The sequence below is a fragment of the Scyliorhinus torazame genome, chromosome 7 (genome assembly GCF_047496885.1).
Source record: "Scyliorhinus torazame isolate Kashiwa2021f chromosome 7, sScyTor2.1, whole genome shotgun sequence".
Taxonomy (NCBI): domain Eukaryota; kingdom Metazoa; phylum Chordata; class Chondrichthyes; order Carcharhiniformes; family Scyliorhinidae; genus Scyliorhinus; species Scyliorhinus torazame.
In genome coordinates this window covers 10409469-10432485 of record NC_092713.1, presented here as the reverse complement: position 1 = coordinate 10432485, position 23017 = coordinate 10409469, and the positions used below count along the sequence as shown (strand labels likewise).

The following is a 23017-nucleotide window of genomic DNA, read 5'->3' as shown; positions in this document are numbered from 1 at the left end:
TTGGCTGACAAAGTCAATGGCCATGTGCGTTGATCGCCCGCTGCGTTGACGGGGGACAGCTCGTGGGGGTGGGGGTGACATACAGGGTTCCGTGGAAGGGCCACATGGACTCGAAACATTAACTCTGTTTCTCTCCACTGACGCTGCCAGGCCTGCTGAGTTTATCCAGCATTTCCTGTTTTTATTATCACTTAAAGCGGCTGGGTGGCCAAGAGGATGGAATGGTGGTTTTCATTTCAAGAGGCTGGAATACAAAGTTCTGAGAATCATAGAATTTACAGTGCAGAAGGAGGCAATTCTGCCCATCGAGTCTGCACCGGCCCTTGGAAAGAGCACCCTACCCAAGGTCAACACCTCTACCCTATCCCCGTAACCAAGTAACCCTACCCAACCTTTTTGGACACTAAGGGCAATTTATCATGGCCAATCCACCTAACCTGCACATCTTTGGACTGTGTGAGGAAACCGGAGCACCCGGAGGAAACCCACGCACACACGGGGCAAACGTGCAGACTCCACACAGACAGTGACCCAAGCTGGGAATCGAACCTGGGAACCTGTTACTCTCCAGTTAAATAAAGCTCTGATCAGACCCTATCTGATTATTCTATTCAGTCTTGAGCGCCTCACCTCAGGAAGAGGTCCTTTGTTGTAATCTTTTATATAACATCTTCTCAAATGCCCCGTTATTCACCCCGGGTATCCTCAAAGAAATTTGTCAAACAAGCTCTCCCTTTCACAAAACCATGTTGACTCTGCCCGATTGTTTTCTAAAAGTTTCTCAATATTCAACGTTTGATAAAGATGTATTGTAAGTTTGTCTTATACCTGCAGGAGTGGGTCATGCAGCGAGGACATCTGTACTTTGCTTCGAAAGCACCACATGCTTCACACCTGTGAGGCAAAAGAAAATGGCAACAGTTTTAAACTGCGGTCCATAGATCTCGATAAAACTTTTAAGTATTGGCACACATATGGACCTGTCCCTCCTTTGTTTGTTGCCATTTAGACCACTGCACATGGGGGTTTAGCCAACCAGATGTGACGGGTCTCTGCTGGTGTCCCCTAACCACTTCACTATCCTGCATGTGGCCTTTCCGGTTTGAACCCAACACAGATGGGCTGGCAGCATCTGCAGCTAGCAGCGTCTGCAATAATCCAAGCCTTCAGCTGCCAGGGCTGGAATCTAAGCTCTGGAATTCTGTCCCTAAACCTCTCCATCCCTGTCTGCATTTCAGATGCTCTTTAAAAACTACTTAACATAAGAACTAGGAGCAGGAGTCGGCCACCTGGCCCCTCGAGCCTGCTCCACCATTCAATGAGATCATGGCTGATCTTTTTGTGGACTCAGCTCCACTTACCCGCCCGCTCACCATAATCCTTAATTCCTTCACTGTGCAAAAATCTATCTATCTTTGCCTTAAAAACATTCATCTGCTTCACTGGGCAGAGAATCCCACAGATTCACAACCCTTTGGGTGAAGAAGTTCCTCCTTAACTAAGTCCTAAATCTGCATCTATAAGATGCCCCCCGCTCATTCTTCTAAATTCCAATCAGTCCCAGTCTACTCAGTCTCTCCTAAATCAATCCTCTCAACTCCGGAATCAACCTAGTGAATCTCCTCTGCGCACCCTCCAGTGCCAGTACATCCTTTCTCAAGTAAGGAGACCAAACCGATACACAGTACTCCAGGTGTGGCCTCACTGGCACCCTACACAGCCACCCCACTGCTCCACGCACTGCACCTCACCCCCGCCACACAAAAGCCAAACCGCGAACTCTCCTCCACCTTCGCCCCATTTTTATTCCTATCAATTAATTTTCATTTCTTCCATCGATCTGGTTTGCCCTCACCATTGTTCCCGCCTCCCCCCCCCCACCCCACTTGGGCTGCCTGTTCCCCGTTCCAGGTTGTCCTTTGACACACTGCTCGCCTTTGTTCAGCCATTCACACATTCTAATCTCTTTATGTGCCACTATCAGCCCCCTTCTTAGCCGTAATCATCTGCGTTTACATTCCTTTTGTCTTTGTCCACGACACCTTTGTCAATCTCCGATCATTATGGGCCCTCTATCTAGCCCCCCCCCCCCCAAGAGTGGTATGGCTTGAACTGATCACCGTCAAGCTCGATAGCACCGTTCAGACATCCCAAAAGCACAGAGGCTGCAGAGGGATTTAATCAGCTGAGTGACTGGGCAAGGACAAGGCAGATGGAATATAACATGGACAAAAGTGAAGTGATCCAGCTTCCTGGGCTGAAGGGATTGTTCGATGCAGGGAGATTCATTGCCTTGGCTCACGTACCCTGGAATTTGGAAGAACGGGGAATGATCTAATCGAAAAACACAAAGACCTTGAGGTTTTTTGGCGGGATAATGCTGGACGGGATGTTTCACCAAGCTGAGGAATTTCGAACTTTGGGGTCACAGTCTCAGAATAAGGGGGTGAATTATTTAGGATTGAGGTGAGGAGAAATGTATCCGCTGAAGGGGCTGTGAATCCACGACAGCTGTGTCGTTGGATTTCTAGAGCAATACTTTGAGGAACAGGCCACCCTGGACTGGGTACGGTGTAATGAGAACAGAATCATCGGCAATCTAGTTGAGCACGACGCCTTGGGGATGAGCGACCATAATATGATAGAATTTTTCACCAAGATGGAGAGCGGTGTAGTTGATTCTGAGACTCGGGTCCTGAATGTTAATGACGGAAACTACGACAATATGAGGCATGTGTTGGCTTAGATCGATTGGAGAACGTTACTTAAAGGGATGACAGTGGATAGATAACAGCAAACATTCAAGGTGCAGGGAGTCACTGCAATAATAGTTTATTGCTGTTTGGCTCAAAACTAAAACAGGAAAGGTGGCCAATCCATGGCTCACAAAGGAAATTAGAGATAGTATTCGATCCAAGGAAGTAGCATACAAATTGGCCAAGAAAAACACCAGGTCTGAGGACTGGAAGCAGTTTAGAATTCAGCAAAGAAGGACCAAAGGATTGATTAAGAAGAGGAAAATAGAGTACGGGAGTAAGCTTGCAGGGAACTTAACGACTGGCTGTAAAAGTTTCTATAGGTACGTGAAGAGAAAACGATCGGTGAAGACAAATGTAGGTCCCTTACAATCAGAAACGGGAATGTATAACAGGGGACAAAGAAATGGCTGAGCAACTAAATTCATACTTTGGTTCTGTCTTCACAAATGAGGACACAGATCAGATACCAGAAATGTTGGGGAACGCAGGGTTTGGTGAGAGGGAGGAACTGAAGGAGATCAATATTAGTCGGAAAGTTGGGGAAATTGATGGAATTGAAGGCTGATAAATCCCCAGAGCCTGATAATCTACATCTCAGAGTGCTTAAGGAAGTGGCTGTAGAAATAGTGGATGCATTGATGGTCATCTTCCAGTATTCTATAGACTCTGGAACAGTTCCTGCAGATTGGAGGGTGGCTAATGTAACTCCTTTATTTAAAAAGGGAGGTAGAGAGAAAACAGGGAATTATAGAGCAGTCAGCCTGCCGTCAGTAGTGGGGAAAATTCGAGAATCCATCATCAAATATTTTATGGCAGAACACTTAGAAAACGGCGGCAGGATCGGACAGAGTCAGCGTGGATTAATGAAGGGGATATCATGCTGGGATTCTTCGAGGGTGTAACTAGTAGAGTTGACGAGAGGGAGTCAGTGGATACGGATGTGGTATATTTGGACAAGTTGAGTAAGTGGGCAAATGAATGGCAGATACAGTATAATTTGGAGAAATGTGAGGTTATCCACTTTGGTAGCTAAAACAAGGCAGCAGACATTTATCTAAATGGCCATAGACGAGGAGAGAGGAGTATGCAGCGGGACCTGGGTGTCCTCATACACCAGTCATTGAAGGTAAGCGTGCAGGTGCAGCAGGCGGTAAAGAAGGCAAATGGCATGCTGGCCTTCACTGCAAGAGGTTGAGTACAGGAGCAGGGATGTGTTGCTGCAATTGTACAGGGTGTTGGTGAGGCCACACCTGGAGTACTGTGTGCAGTTTTGGTCTCCTTCTCTGAGGAAGGATGTTCTTGCTCTCGAGGGAGAGAGGCTTACCAGACCGATTCCTGGGATAGCGGGACTGAAGTACGACGAGAGATTGCGTGGTTAGAATTGCCCTCGCTGGAGTTCAGAAAAACGAGGGGGGCTCTAACAGAAACCTGCAAAGTTCTACCAGGACTGGATAGAGCCCGGGATTGGGCTCTCTCAGAGATGCAGGAAGGATATTCCCGATGGTGGGGGTGTCCAGAACCAGGGGTCACAGTCTGAGGATACGGGGCAGACCATTTCGGACAGAAAGGTGCCTTTCATGTTACAGCTGTGAAAATTAGAACACCGCCCTTTGAGACTGATCCACAACTCAACAAGATCCGGGCGATTTTCTACATCAGCTTCACCGTCCTGCACTAACACATAGAAAATAGGAAGCCATTCAGCCCCTTCGAGCCTAATCCGCCATTCGTCACGATGACTAATCGTCCAACTCAATAGCCTAATCCCGCTTTCTCCCCATTCGTTTGATCCCTTCTATCCAAGTGCTTCTGGCTGCTTCTTGAAAACAGACAATGCTTTGGCCTCAGCTACTTCCTGTCGGCGAGCCGGTGGAATTCGTTACCACAGGAAGTAGTTGAGGCCAAAACATTGTAAGGTCGGCGAGGAAAAACATTGCCCAGTCACTGATGGTGCAAGGGCAAAGGGACTCAGAAGATTTCGACCAGAGATGGAGGGGGTACCGAGGGTGACGAGGGCAGTAGGCGGATATGAACAATGGACACTCGAGGGAAATAAGCTTGGAGGGTTATGGGGATCGAACAGAATGGCATTGAGTTGATGGGTTGAATGGCCTCTCTCTCTCGGTGTACCATAACGACTCTATAATTAAATTTCACAAATCAAATCAAATTGAAATAAAGATTGTCATGGGGCCATCGCTCGTGCTGCTGCTCCCCTGGGAGCACTCCCTTTCCCTAGTGACAGTGTCACATACACCAGCTACCCACCTCTATCACTCTGCCCTCATCTCCAACTGGCCCTTCTTACCCCGACAGTGAGATCTTCCTCTTCACAGCGACACCTTGCTGCAACTCAACCACTGCAGCACCCGACAGCTCTGCTGCCGAGACCTCACCGGGGAACTCTCCTCTGGCTGCCGAGACCTCACCGGGGAACTCTCCTCTGGCTGCCGAGACCTCACCGGGGAACTCTCCTCTGGCTGCCGAGACCTCACCGGGGAACTCTCCACTGGCTGCCGAGACCTCACCGGGGAACTCTCCTCTGGCTCCCGAGACCTCACCGGGGCACTCTCCTCTGGCTGCCGAGACCTCACCGGGGAACTCTCCTCTGGCTGCCGAGATCGCACTGGGGAACTCTCCTCTGGCTCCCGAGATCTCACCGGTGCACTCTCCTCTGGCTGCCGAGACCTCACCAGGGTACTCTCCTCTGGCTCCCGAGACCTCACCGGGGAACTCTCCTCTGGCTCCCAAGATCTCACCAGGGAACTCTCCTCTGGCTCCCGAGATTGCACCGGGGCACTTTCCTCTGGCTCCCGAGACCTCACCGGGGAACTCTCCTCTGGCTCCCGAGACCTCACCGGGGAACTCTCCTCTGGCTCCCGAGACCTCACCGGGGAACTCTCCTCTGGCTTCCGAGATCTCACCAGGGAACTTTCCTCTGGCTCCCGAGATCTCACCAGAGAACACTCCTCTGGCTCCCGAGATCTCACCAGGGAACTCTCCTCTGGCTCCTGAGACCTCACTGTAGCACTCTTCTCTACCTGCCGGGCTGGAACTGTATCCTCCGGCTGCCGCGCTGGGACTGTCTCCTCTGTATCCCGGGGTCTCCCTAGGACTCTCTCCTCTGGCTCCTGGGCTGGGAGTGTGGCTCTCTCCACTGTCTCTCGGGGTGAGACTGTGGTTCGCTCCTCTGGCTCTCGGGATTGGACTGGGGCTACTGCCGCTGGCTCCCGGGATGGGACTGTGGCTCCTGCCTCTGGCTCCCGAGATGGGACTGGGACTCTGTCCTCTGGCTCCCGGGATGGGACTCTCTCCTCTGGCTCCAGGGATGGAACTCTCTCCTCTGGCTCCCGGGATGGGACTCTCTCCTCTGGCTCCCGGGATGGGACTCTCTCCTCTGGCTCCCGGGATGGGACTCTCTCCTCTGTCTCCCGGGCTCTCATTGGGACTCTCTCCTCTGTCTCCCGGGCTGTCACTGGGACTCTCTCCTCTGGCCCCCGGGATGGGATTCTCTCCTCTGGCTCCCGGGCTCTCACTGGGACTCTCTCCTCTGGCTCCCGGGATGGGACTCTCTCCTCTGGCTCCCGGGCTCTCACTGGGACTCTCTCCTCTGGCCCCCGGGATGGGACTGGGACTCTCTCCTCTGGCCCCCGGGATGGGACTGGGACTCTCTCTTCTGGCTCCCGGGATGGGACTGGGACTCTCTCCTCTGGCTCCTGGGTTGGGACTAGGACTCTCTCCTCTGGCTCCCGGGTTGGAACTGGGACTCACTCCTCTGGCTCCCGGGCTGGGGCTGGGACTCCCCCCTCTGGCTCCCGGGCTGGGGCTGGGACTGGGACTCCCCCCTCTGGCTCCCGGGCTCTCACTGGGACTCTCGCCTCTTGCTCCCGGGCTCTCACTGGTACTTTCTCCACTGGCTACCGGGATGGGACTGGGGATCTCTCCTCTGGCTCCCGAGCTCTCACTGGGACTCTCTCCTCTGGCTTCCGGGATTGGACTCTCTCCTCTGGCTCCCGGGCTCTCACTGGGACTTTCTCCACTGGGCCCCGGGATTGGGCTCTCTCCTCTGGCTCCAGGGCTCTCACTGGGACTCTCTCCTCTGGCCCCCGGGATGGGACTGGGACTCTCTCCTCTGGCTCCCGGGATGGGACTGGGACTCTCTCCTCTGGAACCCGGGCTCTCACTGGGACTCTCTCTTCTGGATCCCGGGATGGAACTCTCTCCTCTGGCACCCGGGATGGGACACTCTCCTCTGGCTCCCCAGCTCTCACTGGGACTCATTCCTCTGGCTCCCGGGCTCTCACTGGGACTCTCTCCTCTGGCTCCCAGGATGGGACTCTCTCCTCTGGCTCCCCAGCTCTCACTGGGACTCTCTCCTCTGGCTCCCGGGCTCTCACTGGGACCCTCTCCTCTGGCTCCCGGGCTCCCACTGGGACTCTCTCCTCTGGCTCCCGGGCTGTCACTGATACTTTCTCCACTGGCTACCGGGATGGGACTGGGGATCTCTCCTCTGGCTCCCGGGCTCTCACTGGGACTCTCTCCTCTGGCTTCCGGGATGGGACTGGGACTCTCTCCTCTGGCTCCCCGGCTCTCACTGGGACTCTCTCCTCTGGCTCCCCGGCTCTCACTGGGACTCTCTCCTCTTGCTCCCGGGCTGTCACTGGGACTCTCTCCTCTGGCTCCCGGGATGGGACTGGGACTCTCTCCTCTGGCTCCCGGGATGGGACTGGGTCTCTCTCCTCTGGCTCCCGGGATGGGGCTCTCTCTCCTGCCTCCGGCCCCGCTGCATTCCAGCATGCATGTCCGCTGGCAGCGCAGCCAGTGCTCCATGTGCAGCCGCTGTTGTGAATGTTGCAGTTTCACCTCCGCTTCCGGCTCTGTTGCAATCTGCAGCTTCCTGTTGGTGTTGCGCTTTGCAGAATGCGCCCCTTCCTGGTGGGAAAGGGAAGGGTCAGTGTGGGTCCACACCTCAGTCTGCAAACACCAAACTCACATCGGCCACACTAGCTTCAACACTAATTGAGTGAGATGCGAGTCTGCAATGTGTGGACATCAGCTCTTTCCCAGAAAGCTGCTCTGGAGGTTTCCTGGAGTTATTCCTGTTCAATGATCCATACAAATTTCACATGAACAATCTTCGCGATGTCCACGGGACGAAGTCAAAACATAAATCATATTTAAAGATTTTTTCCCCAGTAAAGTTTTAGATTGGATGCTGTGGTTAGTCGCTGATGAAGTGTGCCCAACAACACCAGCTTGCATTCATCTAGCACCTTCTGTGTAAGGACACGTCCCAAGGCGTTTCAACGGGTTATTATGAAACCACGTTTGACACTGACCTACATAAGGAAATAATCGGGCAGGTAACCCAAAGTTTCTCATAGTGGGAGGTTTAATTATTTAATAATTCTTCAAAACAAACTTCCAATGTAATAATGGACAAGGAATATATTTTGGAGCAGACAGCTCCAACCAGACAGCACCTTAATGCCCCCCTCTGACGCATCTAATTGGCTCTGAAATGATTCCATGAAATTTAGAATCAGAGTTTCACAGCAGAGAAAGAGGCCCTTCAGCCCATTGAGTCTGCTCCAGCCATCAAGCCCCTATCTATTCTAATCCCATTTTCCAGCTCTTAGTCAGTAGCCTTGTCTGCTATTGTGGTTTAAGTGCTCATCTAAATGCTTCTTAAATGTTGTGAGGGTTCCTGCCTCCACCACCCATTCAGGCAGTCAGTTCCTGGTTCCCACCACTCTCTGATTTTATTTTATTTACTGTCATGTGTACTGAAGTACAGTGAAAAGTATTTTTCTGCGGTCAAGGGAACGTACACAGTACGGACATAGCAGACAACAAAAAAGAATAATCGACAGAGAACATTGACAAATGGTACATCGACAAGTAGTGATTGGTTACAGTGCGGAACAAGGGGCCAAACAAAGCGAATACATGAGCAAGAGCAGCATAGGGCGTCGTGAATAGTGTTCTTACAGGGAACAGATCAGTCCGAGGGGGAGTCGTTGAGGAGTCTAGTAACTGTGGGGAAGAAGCTGTTCCTATGTCTGGATGTGCGGGTCTTCAGACTTCTGTACCTTCTGCCTGATGGAAGGGTCTGGAAGAAGGCAATGCCTGGGTGGGAGGGATCTCTGACAATGCTGTCTGCTTTCCTGAGGCAGCGGGAGGTGTTTCCAGAATCAATGTGCGGGTGGCAAGCTTGTGTGATGCGTTGGGCTGAGTTAACCACACTCTGCAGTTTCTTGCGACCTCGGGCCGAGCAGTTGCCATACCAGGCTGTGAGGCAGCCGGATAGGATGCTCTCTCTGGCATATCTGTAGAAGTTTGTGAGAGTTGATGCAGACATGCCGAATTTCTTTAGCTTCCGTAGGAAGCAGAGACGTTGTTGGGCTTTCTTAACTGTTGCATCAACGTGAGTGGACCAGGACAGACTGTTGGTATGGTGACCCCCAGGAACTTAAAGCTATCGCCCACCTCCACTTTGGATTGATGTAGATTGGGTATGTGACGTGCTATGCTTTCTGAAGTCAATGATCAGTTCCTGGGCGGCACGGTAGCACGGGTGGTTCGCATTGGTCAGCATTGTTGCTTCACAGCTCCAGGGTCCCAGGTTCGATTCCCGGTCACTGTCTGTGCGGAGTCTGCACGTTCTCCCCGTGTGTGCGTGGGTTTCCTCCGGGTGCTCTGGTTTCCTCCCACTGTGCAGGTTAGGTGGATTGGCCATGATAAATTGCCATTAGTGTCCAAAGGGGTTGGGTGGGGTTGCTGGGTTATGGGTATGGGGCGGAGGTGTGGGCTTGAGTGGCGTGCTCTTTCCAAGGGCTGGTGCAGGCTCGATGGGCCGAATAGCCTCCTTTTGCACTGTAAATTCTGTGTTCTATGTTCCTTGGTCTTTCCGACATTTAGAGAGAGGTTGTTTTTGGTACACCATGCAACCAAGTGATTTATCTCCCTTCTGTAGTCTGATTCATCGTTGTTTGAGATACGACCCACCACAGTCGTATCATCTGCAAACGTATAGATTGAGTTGGAGTTAAATCTTGCCACACAGTCATGTGTGTATAGGGAGTACAGTAGAGGACTGAGCACACATCCTTGCGGGGCCCTGGTGTTGAGGACTATTGTGGAGGAAGTGCTGTTGCCTATCCTGACAGATTGTGGTCTGTTGGTGAGGAAGTCAAGGATCAGCTGCACAGGGAGGGGTCAAGTCCAAGGTTGCAGAGTGATGCACGATCAATTGCACAAAGATTAAAGTTGGGGACAACTGTGGCTTTATTACAGTCAGATGCGTGGCCTCCTGCTGCAGCTGGCGAAATGGCAGGGCACTGGAGGACATGCATATTTATACAGTTCTCCATGGGCGGAGCCAGCTGGCAGGAACTACCGGCGAACCTGTAGTGCAGGTCCTACCTTACATCTCCTATTACGGGCAGCACGGTAGCATTGTGGATAGCACAATTGCTTCACAGCTCCAGGGTCCCAGGTTCGATTCCGGCTTGGGTCACTGTCTGTGCGGAGTCTGCACATCCTCCCCGTGTCTGCATGGGTTTCCTCCGCGTGCTCCGGTTTCCTCCCACAGTCCAAAGATGTGCAGGTTAGGTGGATTGGCCATGATAAATTGCTCTTAGTGTCCAAAAATTGCCCTTAGTGTTGGGTGGGGTTACTGGGTTATGGGGATAGGGTGGAGGTGTTGACCTTGGGTAGGGTGCTCTTTCCAAGAGCCGGTGCAGACTCGATGGGCCGAATGGCCTCCTTCTACACTGTAAATTCTATGATATCTATGATTACAGTGGTTCACCACACAGAGTTTGGTTCTTCGTCTTGTTGGGATAATGGTGTTGAAGGCAGAGCTGTAGTCTATGAACATAGGTGTCCTTGTCGAGGTGTTCGAGTGTTGATTGTGGAGCCAGTGAGATAGCGTCTGCTGTGGACCGGTTGCGGTGATCGGCAAACTGCAGTGGATCGAGACCGTCTGGGAGGCTGGCAGGGATCCGTCTCATTACTAGCCACTCGAAGCATTTCATGATAACAGACGTTAGGGCCACCGGTCGGGAGTCGTTGAGGCAGGTAGCTTGTTATTCTTTGGTACTGGTCTTATGGTGGTCTTCTTGAGGAGGTGGGGACCCTCCTGGGCGACTAAGATGTTCCTCAAATATTCTCTAAATCTCCTGCATTACCATAAATCTATGCCCCCTGGTTATTGATCTCTCCGCTAAGGCGAAAAATTCCTCCCTATCCACCCTATCTGTGTCCCTCATAATTCTGTCCACCTCAACCAGGTCCCCCCTCGGCCCTCTCTGCTCCGAGGAAACAACCCCAGCCTAACCAGCCTCTCTTCACAGCTGAAACGCTCCAGCCCAGGCAGCGTCCTGGGGAATCTCCTCTGCACCCTCTCCAGTGCAATCACATCCTTCCTATAGTGTGGTGACCAGAACTGTACATGGTCTTCTAGCTGTGGCTTAAGAAGCATTTTCTACAGCTCCATCATAACCTCTATGTTCTTCTATTCTATGCCTCGGTTAATAAAGGCAAGAATCCCACAGGACTTCCTTTTTTTATACATTTAAAGTACCCAAAGAACAAAGAAAAGTACAGCACAGGAACAGGCCCTTCGGCCCTCCAAGCCCGTGCCGACCATGCTGCCCGACTAAACTAAAATCTTCCACACTTCCGGGGTCCGTATCCCTCTATTCCCATCCTATTCATGTATTTGTCAAGATGCCCCTTAAACATCACTATCATCCCTGCTTCTAACACCACCTCCGGCAGCGAGTTCCAGGCACCCACGACCCTCTGTGTAAAAAAACTTGCCTCGTACATGTCCTCTAAACCTTGCCCCTCGCACCTTAAACCTATGCCCTCTAGTAATTGACCCCTCTACCCCGGGGAAAAGCCTCTGACTATCCACTCTATCTATGCCCCTCATAATTTTGTAGACCTCTGTCAGGTCGCCCCTCAATCTCCGTCGTTCCAGTGGGAACAAACCGAGTTTATTCAACCGCTCCTCATAGCTAATGCCCTCCATATCAGGCAACACTCTGGTAAATCTCTTCTGCACCCTCTCTAAGCCTCCACATCCTTCTGGTAGTGTGGCGACCAGAATTGAACACTATACTCCAAGTGTGGCCTAACTAAGGTTCTATACAGCTGCAACATGACTTGCCAATTCTCATACTCAATGCCCCGGCCAATGAAGGCAAGCATGCCGTATGCCTTCTTGACTACCTTCTCCACCTGTGTTGCCCCTTTCATCTTGTTGAACATGGAACAAGGAGTGGACCATTCAGCCCCTCGATGCTGCTGCATGTACCCACCTCTCTTCATCTCATCAAAGCAGTCACAGGGCCCAGTTTTCATGTGGGTGTCCTGTTAATAGGCTGGAGCCCATGATTTATCTGCCTGGACCTGCTGCTGCCAAGAGGGAGGTCTTCGGCGAGGGAGATAACAAAGAACAAAGAACAAAGAAAAATTACAGCACAGGAACGGGCCCTTCGGCCCTCCAAGCCTGCGCCGATCCAGATCCTCTATCTAAAACTGTCGCCTATTTTCTAAGGATCTGTATCTCTCTGCTCCCTGCCCATTCATGTATCTGTCTAGATACATCTTAAATGACGCTATCGTGCCCGCCTCTACCACCTCCGCCGGCAATGCGTTCCAGGCACCCACCACCCTCTGCGTAAAGAACTTTCCACGCATATCTCCCTGAAACTTTCTCCCTCTCACCTTGAACTCGTGACCCCTAGTAATTGAGTCCCCCACTCTGGGAAAAAGCTTCTTGCTATCCACCCTGTCCATACCTCTCATGATTTTGTAGACCTCAATGAGGTCCCCCCTCAACCTCCGTCTTTCTAATGAAAATAATCCTAATCTACTCAACCTCTCTTCATAGCTAGCACCTTCCATACCAGGCAACATCCTGGTGAACCTCCTCTGCACCTTCTCCAAAGCATCCACATCCTTTTGGTAATGTGGCGACCAGAACTGTACGCAATATTCCAAATGAGGCCGAACCAAAGTCCTATACAACTGTAACATGACCTGCCGACAATAACCCGTCCGATGAAGGCAAGCATGCTGTATGCCTTCTTGGCCACTCTATCGACCTGCGCAGCCACCTTCAGGGTACAATGGACCTGAACACCCAGATCTCTCTGCACATCAATCTTCTCCAGCAGCTTCCCTACCACTGACATCAGGCTCACCGGTCTATAATTACCTGGATTAGCCCTGCTATCCTTCTTAAACAAGGGGACAACATTAGCAATTCTCCAGTCCTCTGGCACCTCACCCGTGTTCAAGGATCCTGCAAAGATATCTGTTAAGGCCCCAGTTATTTCCTCTCTCACTTCCCTCAGTAGCCTGGGATAGATCCCATCCGAACCTGGGGACTTGTCCACCTTAATGCCTTTTAGAATACCCAACACATCCACCCTCCTTATGCCGACTTGACCTAGAGTAATCAAACATCTATCCCTAACCTCAACATCCGTCATGTCACTCTCCTCGGTGAATACTGATGCAAAGTACTCAAATACTCGTTAAGAATCTCACACATTTTCTCTGACTCCACGCATAACTTTCCTCCTTTGTCCTTGAGTGGGCCAACCCTTTCTCTAGTTACCCTCTTGCTCCTCATATATGAATAAAAGGCTTTGGGGTTTTCCTTAACCCTGTTTGCTAAAGATATTTCATCTGTTTCCGATTGGTCCTACATTCCCGATATCCTTCCAAAGCTTTGTTGGTCTTCAGTAGCCTAGACCTTATGTATGCTTCCTTTTTCCTCTTAGCTAGTCTCACAATTTCACCTGAGGCCAGAACTTTCCGCTGCTCACGTTGGCAGGACCGTCTGGCCCCATCGATGGCGCACCTCTGCTGGGAGTTTCCTGGCAATGAGGGTTACACTCCACAGAAAACCCTGTGGACAATGATGGTACCGGAAGAGCCCGACATTGTGAAATGCGTGGTGGGTTGCGTGGTAAACCCTGCCCATAGTGTTGGGAAATTGGAATGAAATGTAAAGTAAAGAATTGTATTAAAATGTAACAGATAAAGATGTAGCTGCACTGTGGACTTGTGAGATGCAGATTAGCCCAGTAGCAGGGTGAACCTGATACTTTGTTCAGCAAAGTGGAGACGAGCAGCCTAAGGAACTGGAACATAGCTCCATTGTAAAGCAGATCTCTCTCGGAGAATCTAGCTGTTGTGCAGAAAGGAAGCAGAAGAACTCTGATCGTGTCAGACCCCATGAAATCTACTCAAAACTAGAAGAAACACTCCCAAAATAAATCTACAGGTGCTGTGTGGTAATTGTTTTACTGGATTTGGCTCATCGTGTTGAAACCTATGGGAAGTTGTTTTGGGGAAGGTGTATTCTTGGCGTTCAGGAAAGTGGATAGATTTAGATGGGGGGTAATTTAAGCATACTGTCTGGGTATCCATTATTGTAATTGATTGTAAATGGTGTTCTGTACTGTTGCTTTGTTGTGTGTTTGAAAGTTTAATAAACGTTTTGTAATTTGAATAATTTACAAGACCGACACTTTTCCTCACTGGATTTCACATTGTTTCCAAATTACAAAAATAAATCGTTAACTACCGGTGTCCGAGGTTTCTGGAATTTTGGAATGCCCTCTCATTACACATCAGCTCAGGACAGTTTCTCCTGTGGAACTGATTTTCAGTCAACTCAAGGTAGTTGCACTATGCAAATAGTTCAAGTGCTAAGGGTGCATCTTCTGTACCCTTCCAAAAACTCCTCTCCCCTGTCCACCTGAGACTTGGGACTCTATCCTTCCCATGGAAGGCGTTGCTCCTCATCACCATTGGCCTCTGGGAGTCGCGGCTCCATCGTCAGAAGCTGCGTTTTTGAGCTCAGGTGCAGACACACCTCACCCTCGCACCCCAACCTTGTGTTTGGGCAGAGCCCTGTCACCTCCGCGGTGCCGGGAATGTGATGAGTCCCTCCACGGCCCAATCCCTCACTGACCACTCTCCCCCACCACCTCTGCTGGCCGGATGGTATCTGTGTGACACGGGCTGCATCCCTTCCTCAGCACTGCCCACCTACTTCCTGAGGGGGCCACGATTGGGTCCCTGCTGTGTGTATGTTCACCTTCAGTTACCTGCTTTACCCACACAGCAACCTGGACTCCTGGCAAAATCAGAACCTGGCCTTTTAGGAGATCCCAATGAGGCCTTTAACGACTGCAATTACAGTCCCAACCAATTGGGCAGGAATTTGGAATCACCCTTCACCCTGGTGAAGCTTGCCACCACTGGGAATGGTTACAGGAAAGTGGCACGCTGGCTGGTGCCAGTATTGTTATTCCCTGCCCACCCATCCCCCAGCCCTCAGCCTCAACAGCTTTCTGCGGGATAGAACTCCAGATTCCCCTAACCCTTCATGCGAACAAGCTCTTCTTGTCACCACCCCTGAAGGGCTTAGCATCACTTTCGAGGTTACCGCCAATGTCCACTGCACTTCTCCCTGTGGTATTTTTAAAGGACGGGCTTGTGGACCTTGAAGGGACAAACAAACAAGAGCTTTATTGGAAAGGTGTTTGCTCTACGGGCTGTTAAGCTGCCCTTTTGCCTGCGCAAACGGCCAGTGATGTCATCAGAATGTCACGTGATCAGATTTGTAAAGTGACCTTGTCCCAACTGAGAACAAACATGAGGACACAACTGATCCCCACCCCCACCCCCGCCCCCGCCGATCTGGACTATGCACAAAAGCAATATCAGGTTTGACTGATGCCATAAGACCACGAGACATAGGAGCAGAATTAGACCACTCGGCCCATCGAGTCTGCTCCGCCATTCAATCATGGCTGATATTTTTCTCATCCTTCTAAACTCCAGCGAGTACAGGCTCAAGAGTCCTGAACCGTTCCTCATACGACAAGTTCCTCATTCCAGGGATCATTCTTGTGAACCTCCTCTGGACCCTTTCCAAGGCCAGCACATCCTTCCTTCGATACGGGGCCCAAAACTGCTCACAATACTCCAAATGGGGTCTGACCAGAGCCTTATACAGCCTCAGAAGTACATCCCTGGTCTTGTATTCTAGCCCTCTCGACATGAATGCTAACATTGCATTTGCTTTCCTAGTTGCCGACTGAACCTGCACGTTCTGGTTTAGCTCAGTGGGCTAGACAGCTGGTTTGTGATGCAGAACAAGGCCAGCAGCGTGGGTTCAATTCCCGTATCAGCTGAGAATTCTGAACTCTCCCTCTGTGTATCCGAATGGGCGCCGGAATGTGGCGACTAGGGGCTTTTCACAGTACCTTCATTGCCGTGTTAATGTCAGCCTACTTGTGACAATAAAGGTTATTTGTATTCATATTTTTAAAAATATTTTAACCTTAAGAGAATCTTGAACAAAGACTCCCAAGTCACTTTGTGCCTCTGATTTCCTAACCACTTCCCCAGTTAGAAAATAGACTATGCTCCATCCCTCCCGCCAAAGTGCAGAACCTCACACTTTTCCACGTTGTATTGTCATGTGTGTCCATTTGAGAAAGGTTTAGTCTCTTATCATGTGACTTGTAGCAGATTGGGCTGTGGCTGTCAGGTAGTTTTATTTTGAGGAGGGGGGGGGGGAAGGGTTCAGTTTCAGTTTGACGGCTTTGGACGGCAGAATGAGAAAGAAGTGTTTTCCCTGTTTTTCTCTGTTTTCATTTTAAAAGCTGTTCCAGTAAAAAGCACATTGGTTGTAGCTAACTGCCTTGGCAACTTTGTAGTTGTTTTATAGTTGCTTTCCGGAAGGAGCCTGAATCTGCTGATTGGAACTGGATCAGAAATTCAGGAAAAGGAATTCAAGTGAGAATGTGTGGGCCACGCCCTTGAGAAGGGGTTTTGAATTTTGTTGTTGAATTGGAACAGTTAAGGGGAAATTCATTAAGTGTGATATACATAGATTACAGAAGCTGTGTGGACTCTTTATGTTTGTAATTTATAAAAATTCTTGCTGTGTTTATATACATATATGTTAACTACATTCTTAGACCCTGTTTGGATTGAAGTATCTCGGAAGTCTGCTGAATCACACGTGCAGTGAAGGCTCATCCTAGCCAAATTCAACATAAAGGTTGTAGGTCAGGTGAACTTCACAATACACTTTGGAGTTTCTAAGCCCTGGTCCATAACAGTTTTCCATCTGCCATTTCATTGCCCACTCTCCTAGCCTGTCCAAGTCCTTCTGCAGCCCCCTTGCTTCCTCAATACGACCTGTCCCTCTGCAGATCTTTGTATCATCTGCAAACTTAGCAACAGTGCCTTCAGTTCCTTCCTCCAGATCATTAATGTACATTGTGGAAAGTTGTGGTCCCAGCACCGACCCCTGAGGCACACCACTAGTCACCGGCTGCCATCCTGAAAAAGACCCCTTTATCCTCACACTCTGCCTTCTGCCAGTCAGCCAATCCTCTATCCATGCCAGGATCTTACCCTGAACACCACGGGCTCTTAACTTATTGCTCATTTCCATGATAACCACGATGGTGGATGCTGTGACCTTGTAAGGACAGAAGAGCAGGTAAAGTGATTCTGCTCAGTGTTTTTGGCTTGTTCCAACTTCTACATTACACGGTAGCATTGTGGATAGCACAATTGCTTCACAGCTCCAGAGTTCCAGGTTCGATTCCGGCTTGGGTAACTGTCTGAGCAGAGTCTGCACGTTCTCCCCGTGTGTGCGTGGCTTTCCTCCGGGTGCTCCGGTTGCCTCCCACAGTCCAAATATGTGCAGGTTAGGTGGATTGGCCATGCTAAATTGCCCTTAGTGTCCAAAATTGCCGTTAGTGTTGGGTGGGGTTACTGGGTTATGGAGATAGGGTGGCGGTGTTGACCTTGGGTAGGGTGCTCTTTCCAAGAGCCGGTGCAGTCTCGATGGGCCGAATGGCCTCCTTCTGCACTGTAAATTCTATGTCTATGTATACATTACCCGATGTTTAAATATGTCAAACTGAGCTGTAATTCGATTATTTGAAATAATTTGCTGCGGAATTCTCGGTCAGCGGGGTCCTCTGCTTCGCCGGCAGCGCACTCACGCCCGCGGATTTCCCGACAGCGTGTGGTGGCCACAATGGGAAAGCCCATTGGCCGGCTGTGGGAATGCTGCCGACGGGAGCATGCCATGCCGGAATATGGGGCTGGCGCGACAGACAATCCGGCCCTTGATTTTTGGTTTCCAGAGTCAACGGGTTGGATTCTCCATTTCTGCGACTGAGTGTTAACGGCAACGGAGAATCCACGGGCTCCATCGACAGCAAAATCGCCGCTGCACCTCGACCGATTCCGCTAACATTGTGAGGCCAGCACCGGCGCCGCGTGGAACACCACCTATCCCCGTGAAAAACGGCATGGGAATCGCCGGGTCCGTGATGGGCACGCGCAGGGCTGACAAGCTGCAGTCACAGTTAAACAATACACCCCCCCCTCACACACGCACACACACACACACGCACACACACACACACACACACACACACACACACACAGATTGGGGCAGGAAAGATGGGACAGGTTGTGCTGGAGTGCCCATACAGCTGCTGGGTTGACTGGGGACAGAGAGCACCCAGGTGGGTGTCTGGGGGGAGGGGGGTCACCTATATGACCCAGGGCACCAGGTTTATAGCGGGCAGTCAGCGTCGTGCGCAGCTGCACGGCTGCCTTGCCGGCTGCGGTAATAGTGTTCCGTACTTGTCCACCGCGACCCCACCTCCTGGGCACCCCCCACCATTCCCTCCGGCCCTGGCAGATCCCCCCCCCCGGTCAGCGGCACAGGTGTCAGCAAAGTATAGCGGTGCTGGACACTCTCCTTACGCCCTCTCTCCCAGCAGCCACCACACCAGGATGCCGATTTGAGAGAGCACACGTGGACCCCGCCGTCGGGAACTCGGCCATCAGAGGCGGAGAATCGCATTGATGCCGTTTCCCAGGAGACGGAGCATCGCAATTTGATGTCAAACCGGCCCCTGCTGCGATTTTGCCGTCGGCAGCTATTCTCCACCAGATTCCCCCATGATTTCGGCATGAGCTGACGGAGAATCCTGCCTTTGTTTGCAATATCCTAATGGAGATCCAATTTAAAAAGAGCCTCGAAGCAGTTCAATCAAATATTCCTTTGTTCAGTTGCCATGAGGAATATCATTAATGATGTATTTTCTTGTCCGAAATACTGTATTTATTATTCTGTGTGTATTACTCTATCAGATGTGAGCACATTTGGCAATGTATAAATATGTATATAGTTTATGGGCTGGATTCTTCGGCCATGCCTGGCGCAAGAATGCCATGGACGGGGCAGGGACCATGGAAAGGGCAGCACAGTAGCACAGTGGTTAGCACAGTTGTTAGGAGGGGTTATTGGGTTATGGGGAGAGGGTGGAAGTGAGGGCTTAAGTGGGTCGGTGCAGACTCAATGGGCCGAATGGCCTCCTTCTGCACTGTATGTTCTATGTTCTAAAGGTCCGTTGACCTAAGGTGGGTATTTTCGGTCAGCGGACAGGAGCGGCAGAAGAATTCCGTCCGATACATTTCAGCTGATTGGATTCTTTCAAGTTAATAATAATAATCTTTATTGTCACAAGTAGGCTTACATTAACACTGCAATGGAGTTACTGTGAAAAGCCCCCAGTCGCCACATTCCGGCGCCTGTTCGGGTACTCAGAGGGAGAATTCAGAATGTCCAATTCACCTAACAGCACGTCTTTCGGGGACTTGTGGGAGGAAACCGGAGCGCCCGGAGGAAACCCACGCAGACACGGGGAGAACGTGCAGACTCCGCACAGACAGTGACCCAAGCCGGGAATTGAACCTGGGACCCTGGAGCTGTGAAGCCACTGTGCAAGCCACTGTGCTGCCGTGCCGGGGAACATGTGTAAAGCCAGTTGAAAATCATCATCTCCCAAGCCTGTGACCTCTACCACCGAGAAGGTAAATGGCAGCAGACACATGGGACCAAGACCATAAGACCTAAGTCCGCCTGCAAGTTCCCCTCCAAGTCACACCCTATCAAAGAACAAAGAACAAAGAAAAGTACAGCACAGGAACAGGCCCTTCGGCCCTCCAAGCCCATGCCGACCATGCTGCCCGACTAAACTACAATCTTCTACACTTCCTGGGTCCCTCTATTCCCATCCTATTCATGTATTTGTCAAGATGTCCCTTAAATGTCACTATCGTTCCTGCTTCCACCACCTCCTCCGGGTGCGAGTTCCAGGCACCCACTACCCTCTGTGTAAAAAACTTGCCTTGAACATCTCCTCTAAACCTTGCCACTCTCACCTTAAACCTATGCCCCCTAGTAATTGACCCCTCTACCCTGGGGAAAAGCCTCTGACTATCCACTCTGTCTATGCCCCTCATAATTTTGTAGACCTCTATCAGGTCGCCCCTCAACCTCCGTCGTTCCAGTGAGAACAAACCAAGTTTATTCAACCGCTCCTCATCGCTAATGCCCTCCATACCAGGCAACATTCTGGTAAATCTCTTCTGCACCCTCTCTAAAGCCTCCACATCCTTCTGGTAGTGTGGCGACCAGAATTGAACACTATACTCCAAGTGTGGCCTAACTAAGGTTCTATACAGCTGCAACGTGACTTGCCAATTCTTATACTCAATGCCCCGGCCAATGAAGGCAAGCATGCCATATGCCTTCTTGACTACCTTCTCCACCTGTGTTGCCCCTTTCAGTGACCTGTGGACCTGTACACCTAGATCTCTCTGACTGTCAATACTCGAGGGTACTACCATTCACTGTATATTCGCTACCAGCATTAGACCTTCCAAAATGTATTACCTCACATTTGTCCGGATTAAACTCCATCTGCCATCTCTCCGCCCAAGTCTCCAAACGATCCAAATCCTGCTGTATCCTCTGACAGTCCTCATCTGGGTCAAAGTCCTGAAAGTCCCTATCTAAATGGTCAAAATATATTGCCCATCCTTTGGGAAAATGGTGGCGAGCTGACTTATTGAACCGCTTCAGTCCATGTGAAATGAAATAGATGTTTCATAGAATTTACAATGCAGAAGGAGGCCATTCGGCCCATCGAGCCTGCACTGGCTCTTGGAAATTGCTTATTGCCACAAGTAGGCTTCAATGAAGTTACTGTGAAAAGCCCCTAGTTGCCACATTCCGGCGCCTGTTCGGGGAGGCTGGTACGGGAATTGAACCGTGCTGCTGGCCTGCCTTGGTCTGCTTTCAAAGCCCAGTGTGCTAAACAACGGGAATTGAACCCGCGCTGCTGGCCTTGTTCTGCATTACAAGCCAGCGATTTAGCCCAGTGTTGGCTTGTAATGCAGAACAAGGCCAGCAGCGTGGGTTCAATTCCCGTACTGGCCTCCCCGAACAGGCGCCGGAATGTGGCGACTAGGGGCTTTTCACAGTAACTTCACTGAAGCCTACTTGTGACAAAAGCAATTATTATCTCTGTTTGACTCTTTTACCATGTCCACCTTCGTTGCTTTCCATTTCCCTCTCGGTGTTTGCTTTAGTTTTACTTTCACTGATCACTGACCTTTGTTCTGCTATAAACACATTCTGCTATCTTACCTTTATGCCACTATTAACACCTTCTTTAATCTTTAACTCTACCATTAACATTCGCTTTGTCTTGTGTCCATGACATCTTCATCAATCTCTCCTTTGAACTCCCACCGATCCCTTGCCTTTTATTCTGCTACACCTTCCCTCCCACCCCCCACGACACAATCCGTCACATTTCTGCCCTTCTTCAGCTCTGAAGAATTCATATGGACTCGAAACGGTAACTCTGTTCCTCTCTCTGTAGATGCCGACAGGCCTGCTGAGTTTATCCAGCATTTTCTCTTTTTATTTTGTCAGAGAGGGATAGTTGGGATTCTCTCTTGTTGAAGATAGTCATTGCCTGACACTTGCGTTGCATAAATGCTACTTGGCATTCATTCCCCCAAGTGGATTGACGGTAATCCACATCATGGATATTGTCCTGGTTTTGCTGCATATGGACGCAGACTTCTTCAGTATTTGAGGACTCACAAATGATAGGGGACACTGATCAGTGAATATCCCCACTTCTGACCTTATGATGAAATAAAGTTCCTTGTTGATGCAGCTGACAATGGTTGGACCTGGGAAGTTACGCTGTGGAATTCCTGCAGCGATATTTTGGGATTAAGATAAAAGACCTCCAACAACAGAACCATCTTTTTCTGTGCTCGGTATGACTCCAACCAGTGAAGAGTTTTCCTCCTATTCCCATTGACTCCAGGTTTGCTTGGGGTCCTTGATGCCACACAAGTCAAATTCTGCCTTGACTTCAGGGGCAGTAACTCTCAGCTGATCAGCGTGGTTGGTAAGGCTATTGATTGAGATGGAAAAGTACCAAGATTCAAAGAGCTAATTTAATGCAACAAAGAGATTTGGGCTCAGAAATAATCCTGTATATTCTTTAAATGATTGTGCAGTTATCTGAGCTCACTATTATGATGTGAAGGTTTTCTCTCCCAAAGGAATAGTGGTTATATACAAATATACCACTATCGCGGAACTTTATTTGATCACAATGTGGAAATATCAGTAAATAAATTGATAACAGCTATCGGTAAATCACATTTACTTTTTTTACATGTTCAATTTAATGGTAAACCATGTATCCTGCCCACATTTACAAATGCTTTCTACAATTTAAATCAGAATGGCTTTTACTCGTTAAGACTACATAATGGCTGACTGAACTTTACCCTTGAATTAAGGGTTGAAACAATTCCTCTTCGGAACCAGATTCGGCAATCGCGAACAAGCAAGATTTTATTTAAAATTAAAATTGCCTTGTTTTCTTACCACCAGTTCTATTTGAGTCAGCGCCAAATCAGGGGACACGGTATTTAATTACACTTCACGGATTGTCTTTTAAAAGCCAAGATTGGTTTTGAATATTATTTTTAATACAAATTTAGAGTACCCAATTACTTTTTTCCAATTAAGGGGCTAAATAATCCACCTACCCTGCACATCTTTGTGAGGGTGTGACCCACGCAGACGCAGGGAGAATGTGCAAACTGCACATGGACAGTAACCCACGGCCGGGGTTCGAACCCGGGTCCTCAGCGCCGTGAATATTTTTTTAAAAAATCATTCAGATGTGTGATTATCACTGGAAACGACCATTTTTTGGCCATTCCTAATTTCCCTCGAGAACGTGGCGGTGAATTGTCTTCTTAAATAAAACTGAGTGACTCACTCGGCCATTTCAAAAGGG

At 50.0% G+C, this 23017-nt stretch overlaps 1 protein-coding gene across 1 annotated transcript in view; it reads right to left on the bottom strand.

Annotated features, from left to right (window-relative positions):
- The window catches only part of znhit6 (zinc finger HIT-type containing 6), a 96571-nt gene that overhangs the window by 69928 nt on the left and 3626 nt on the right, over nucleotides 1-23017 (bottom strand). Inside the window, exons 2-3 of the mRNA XM_072512841.1 lie at nucleotides 5068-7691; nucleotides 829-894 (exon numbers count right to left, since the gene is read on the bottom strand). Of these exons, the coding sequence (XP_072368942.1) occupies nucleotides 829-894; nucleotides 5068-7691 (2690 nt within the window). The remainder of the gene's footprint in view (nucleotides 1-828; nucleotides 895-5067; nucleotides 7692-23017) is intronic.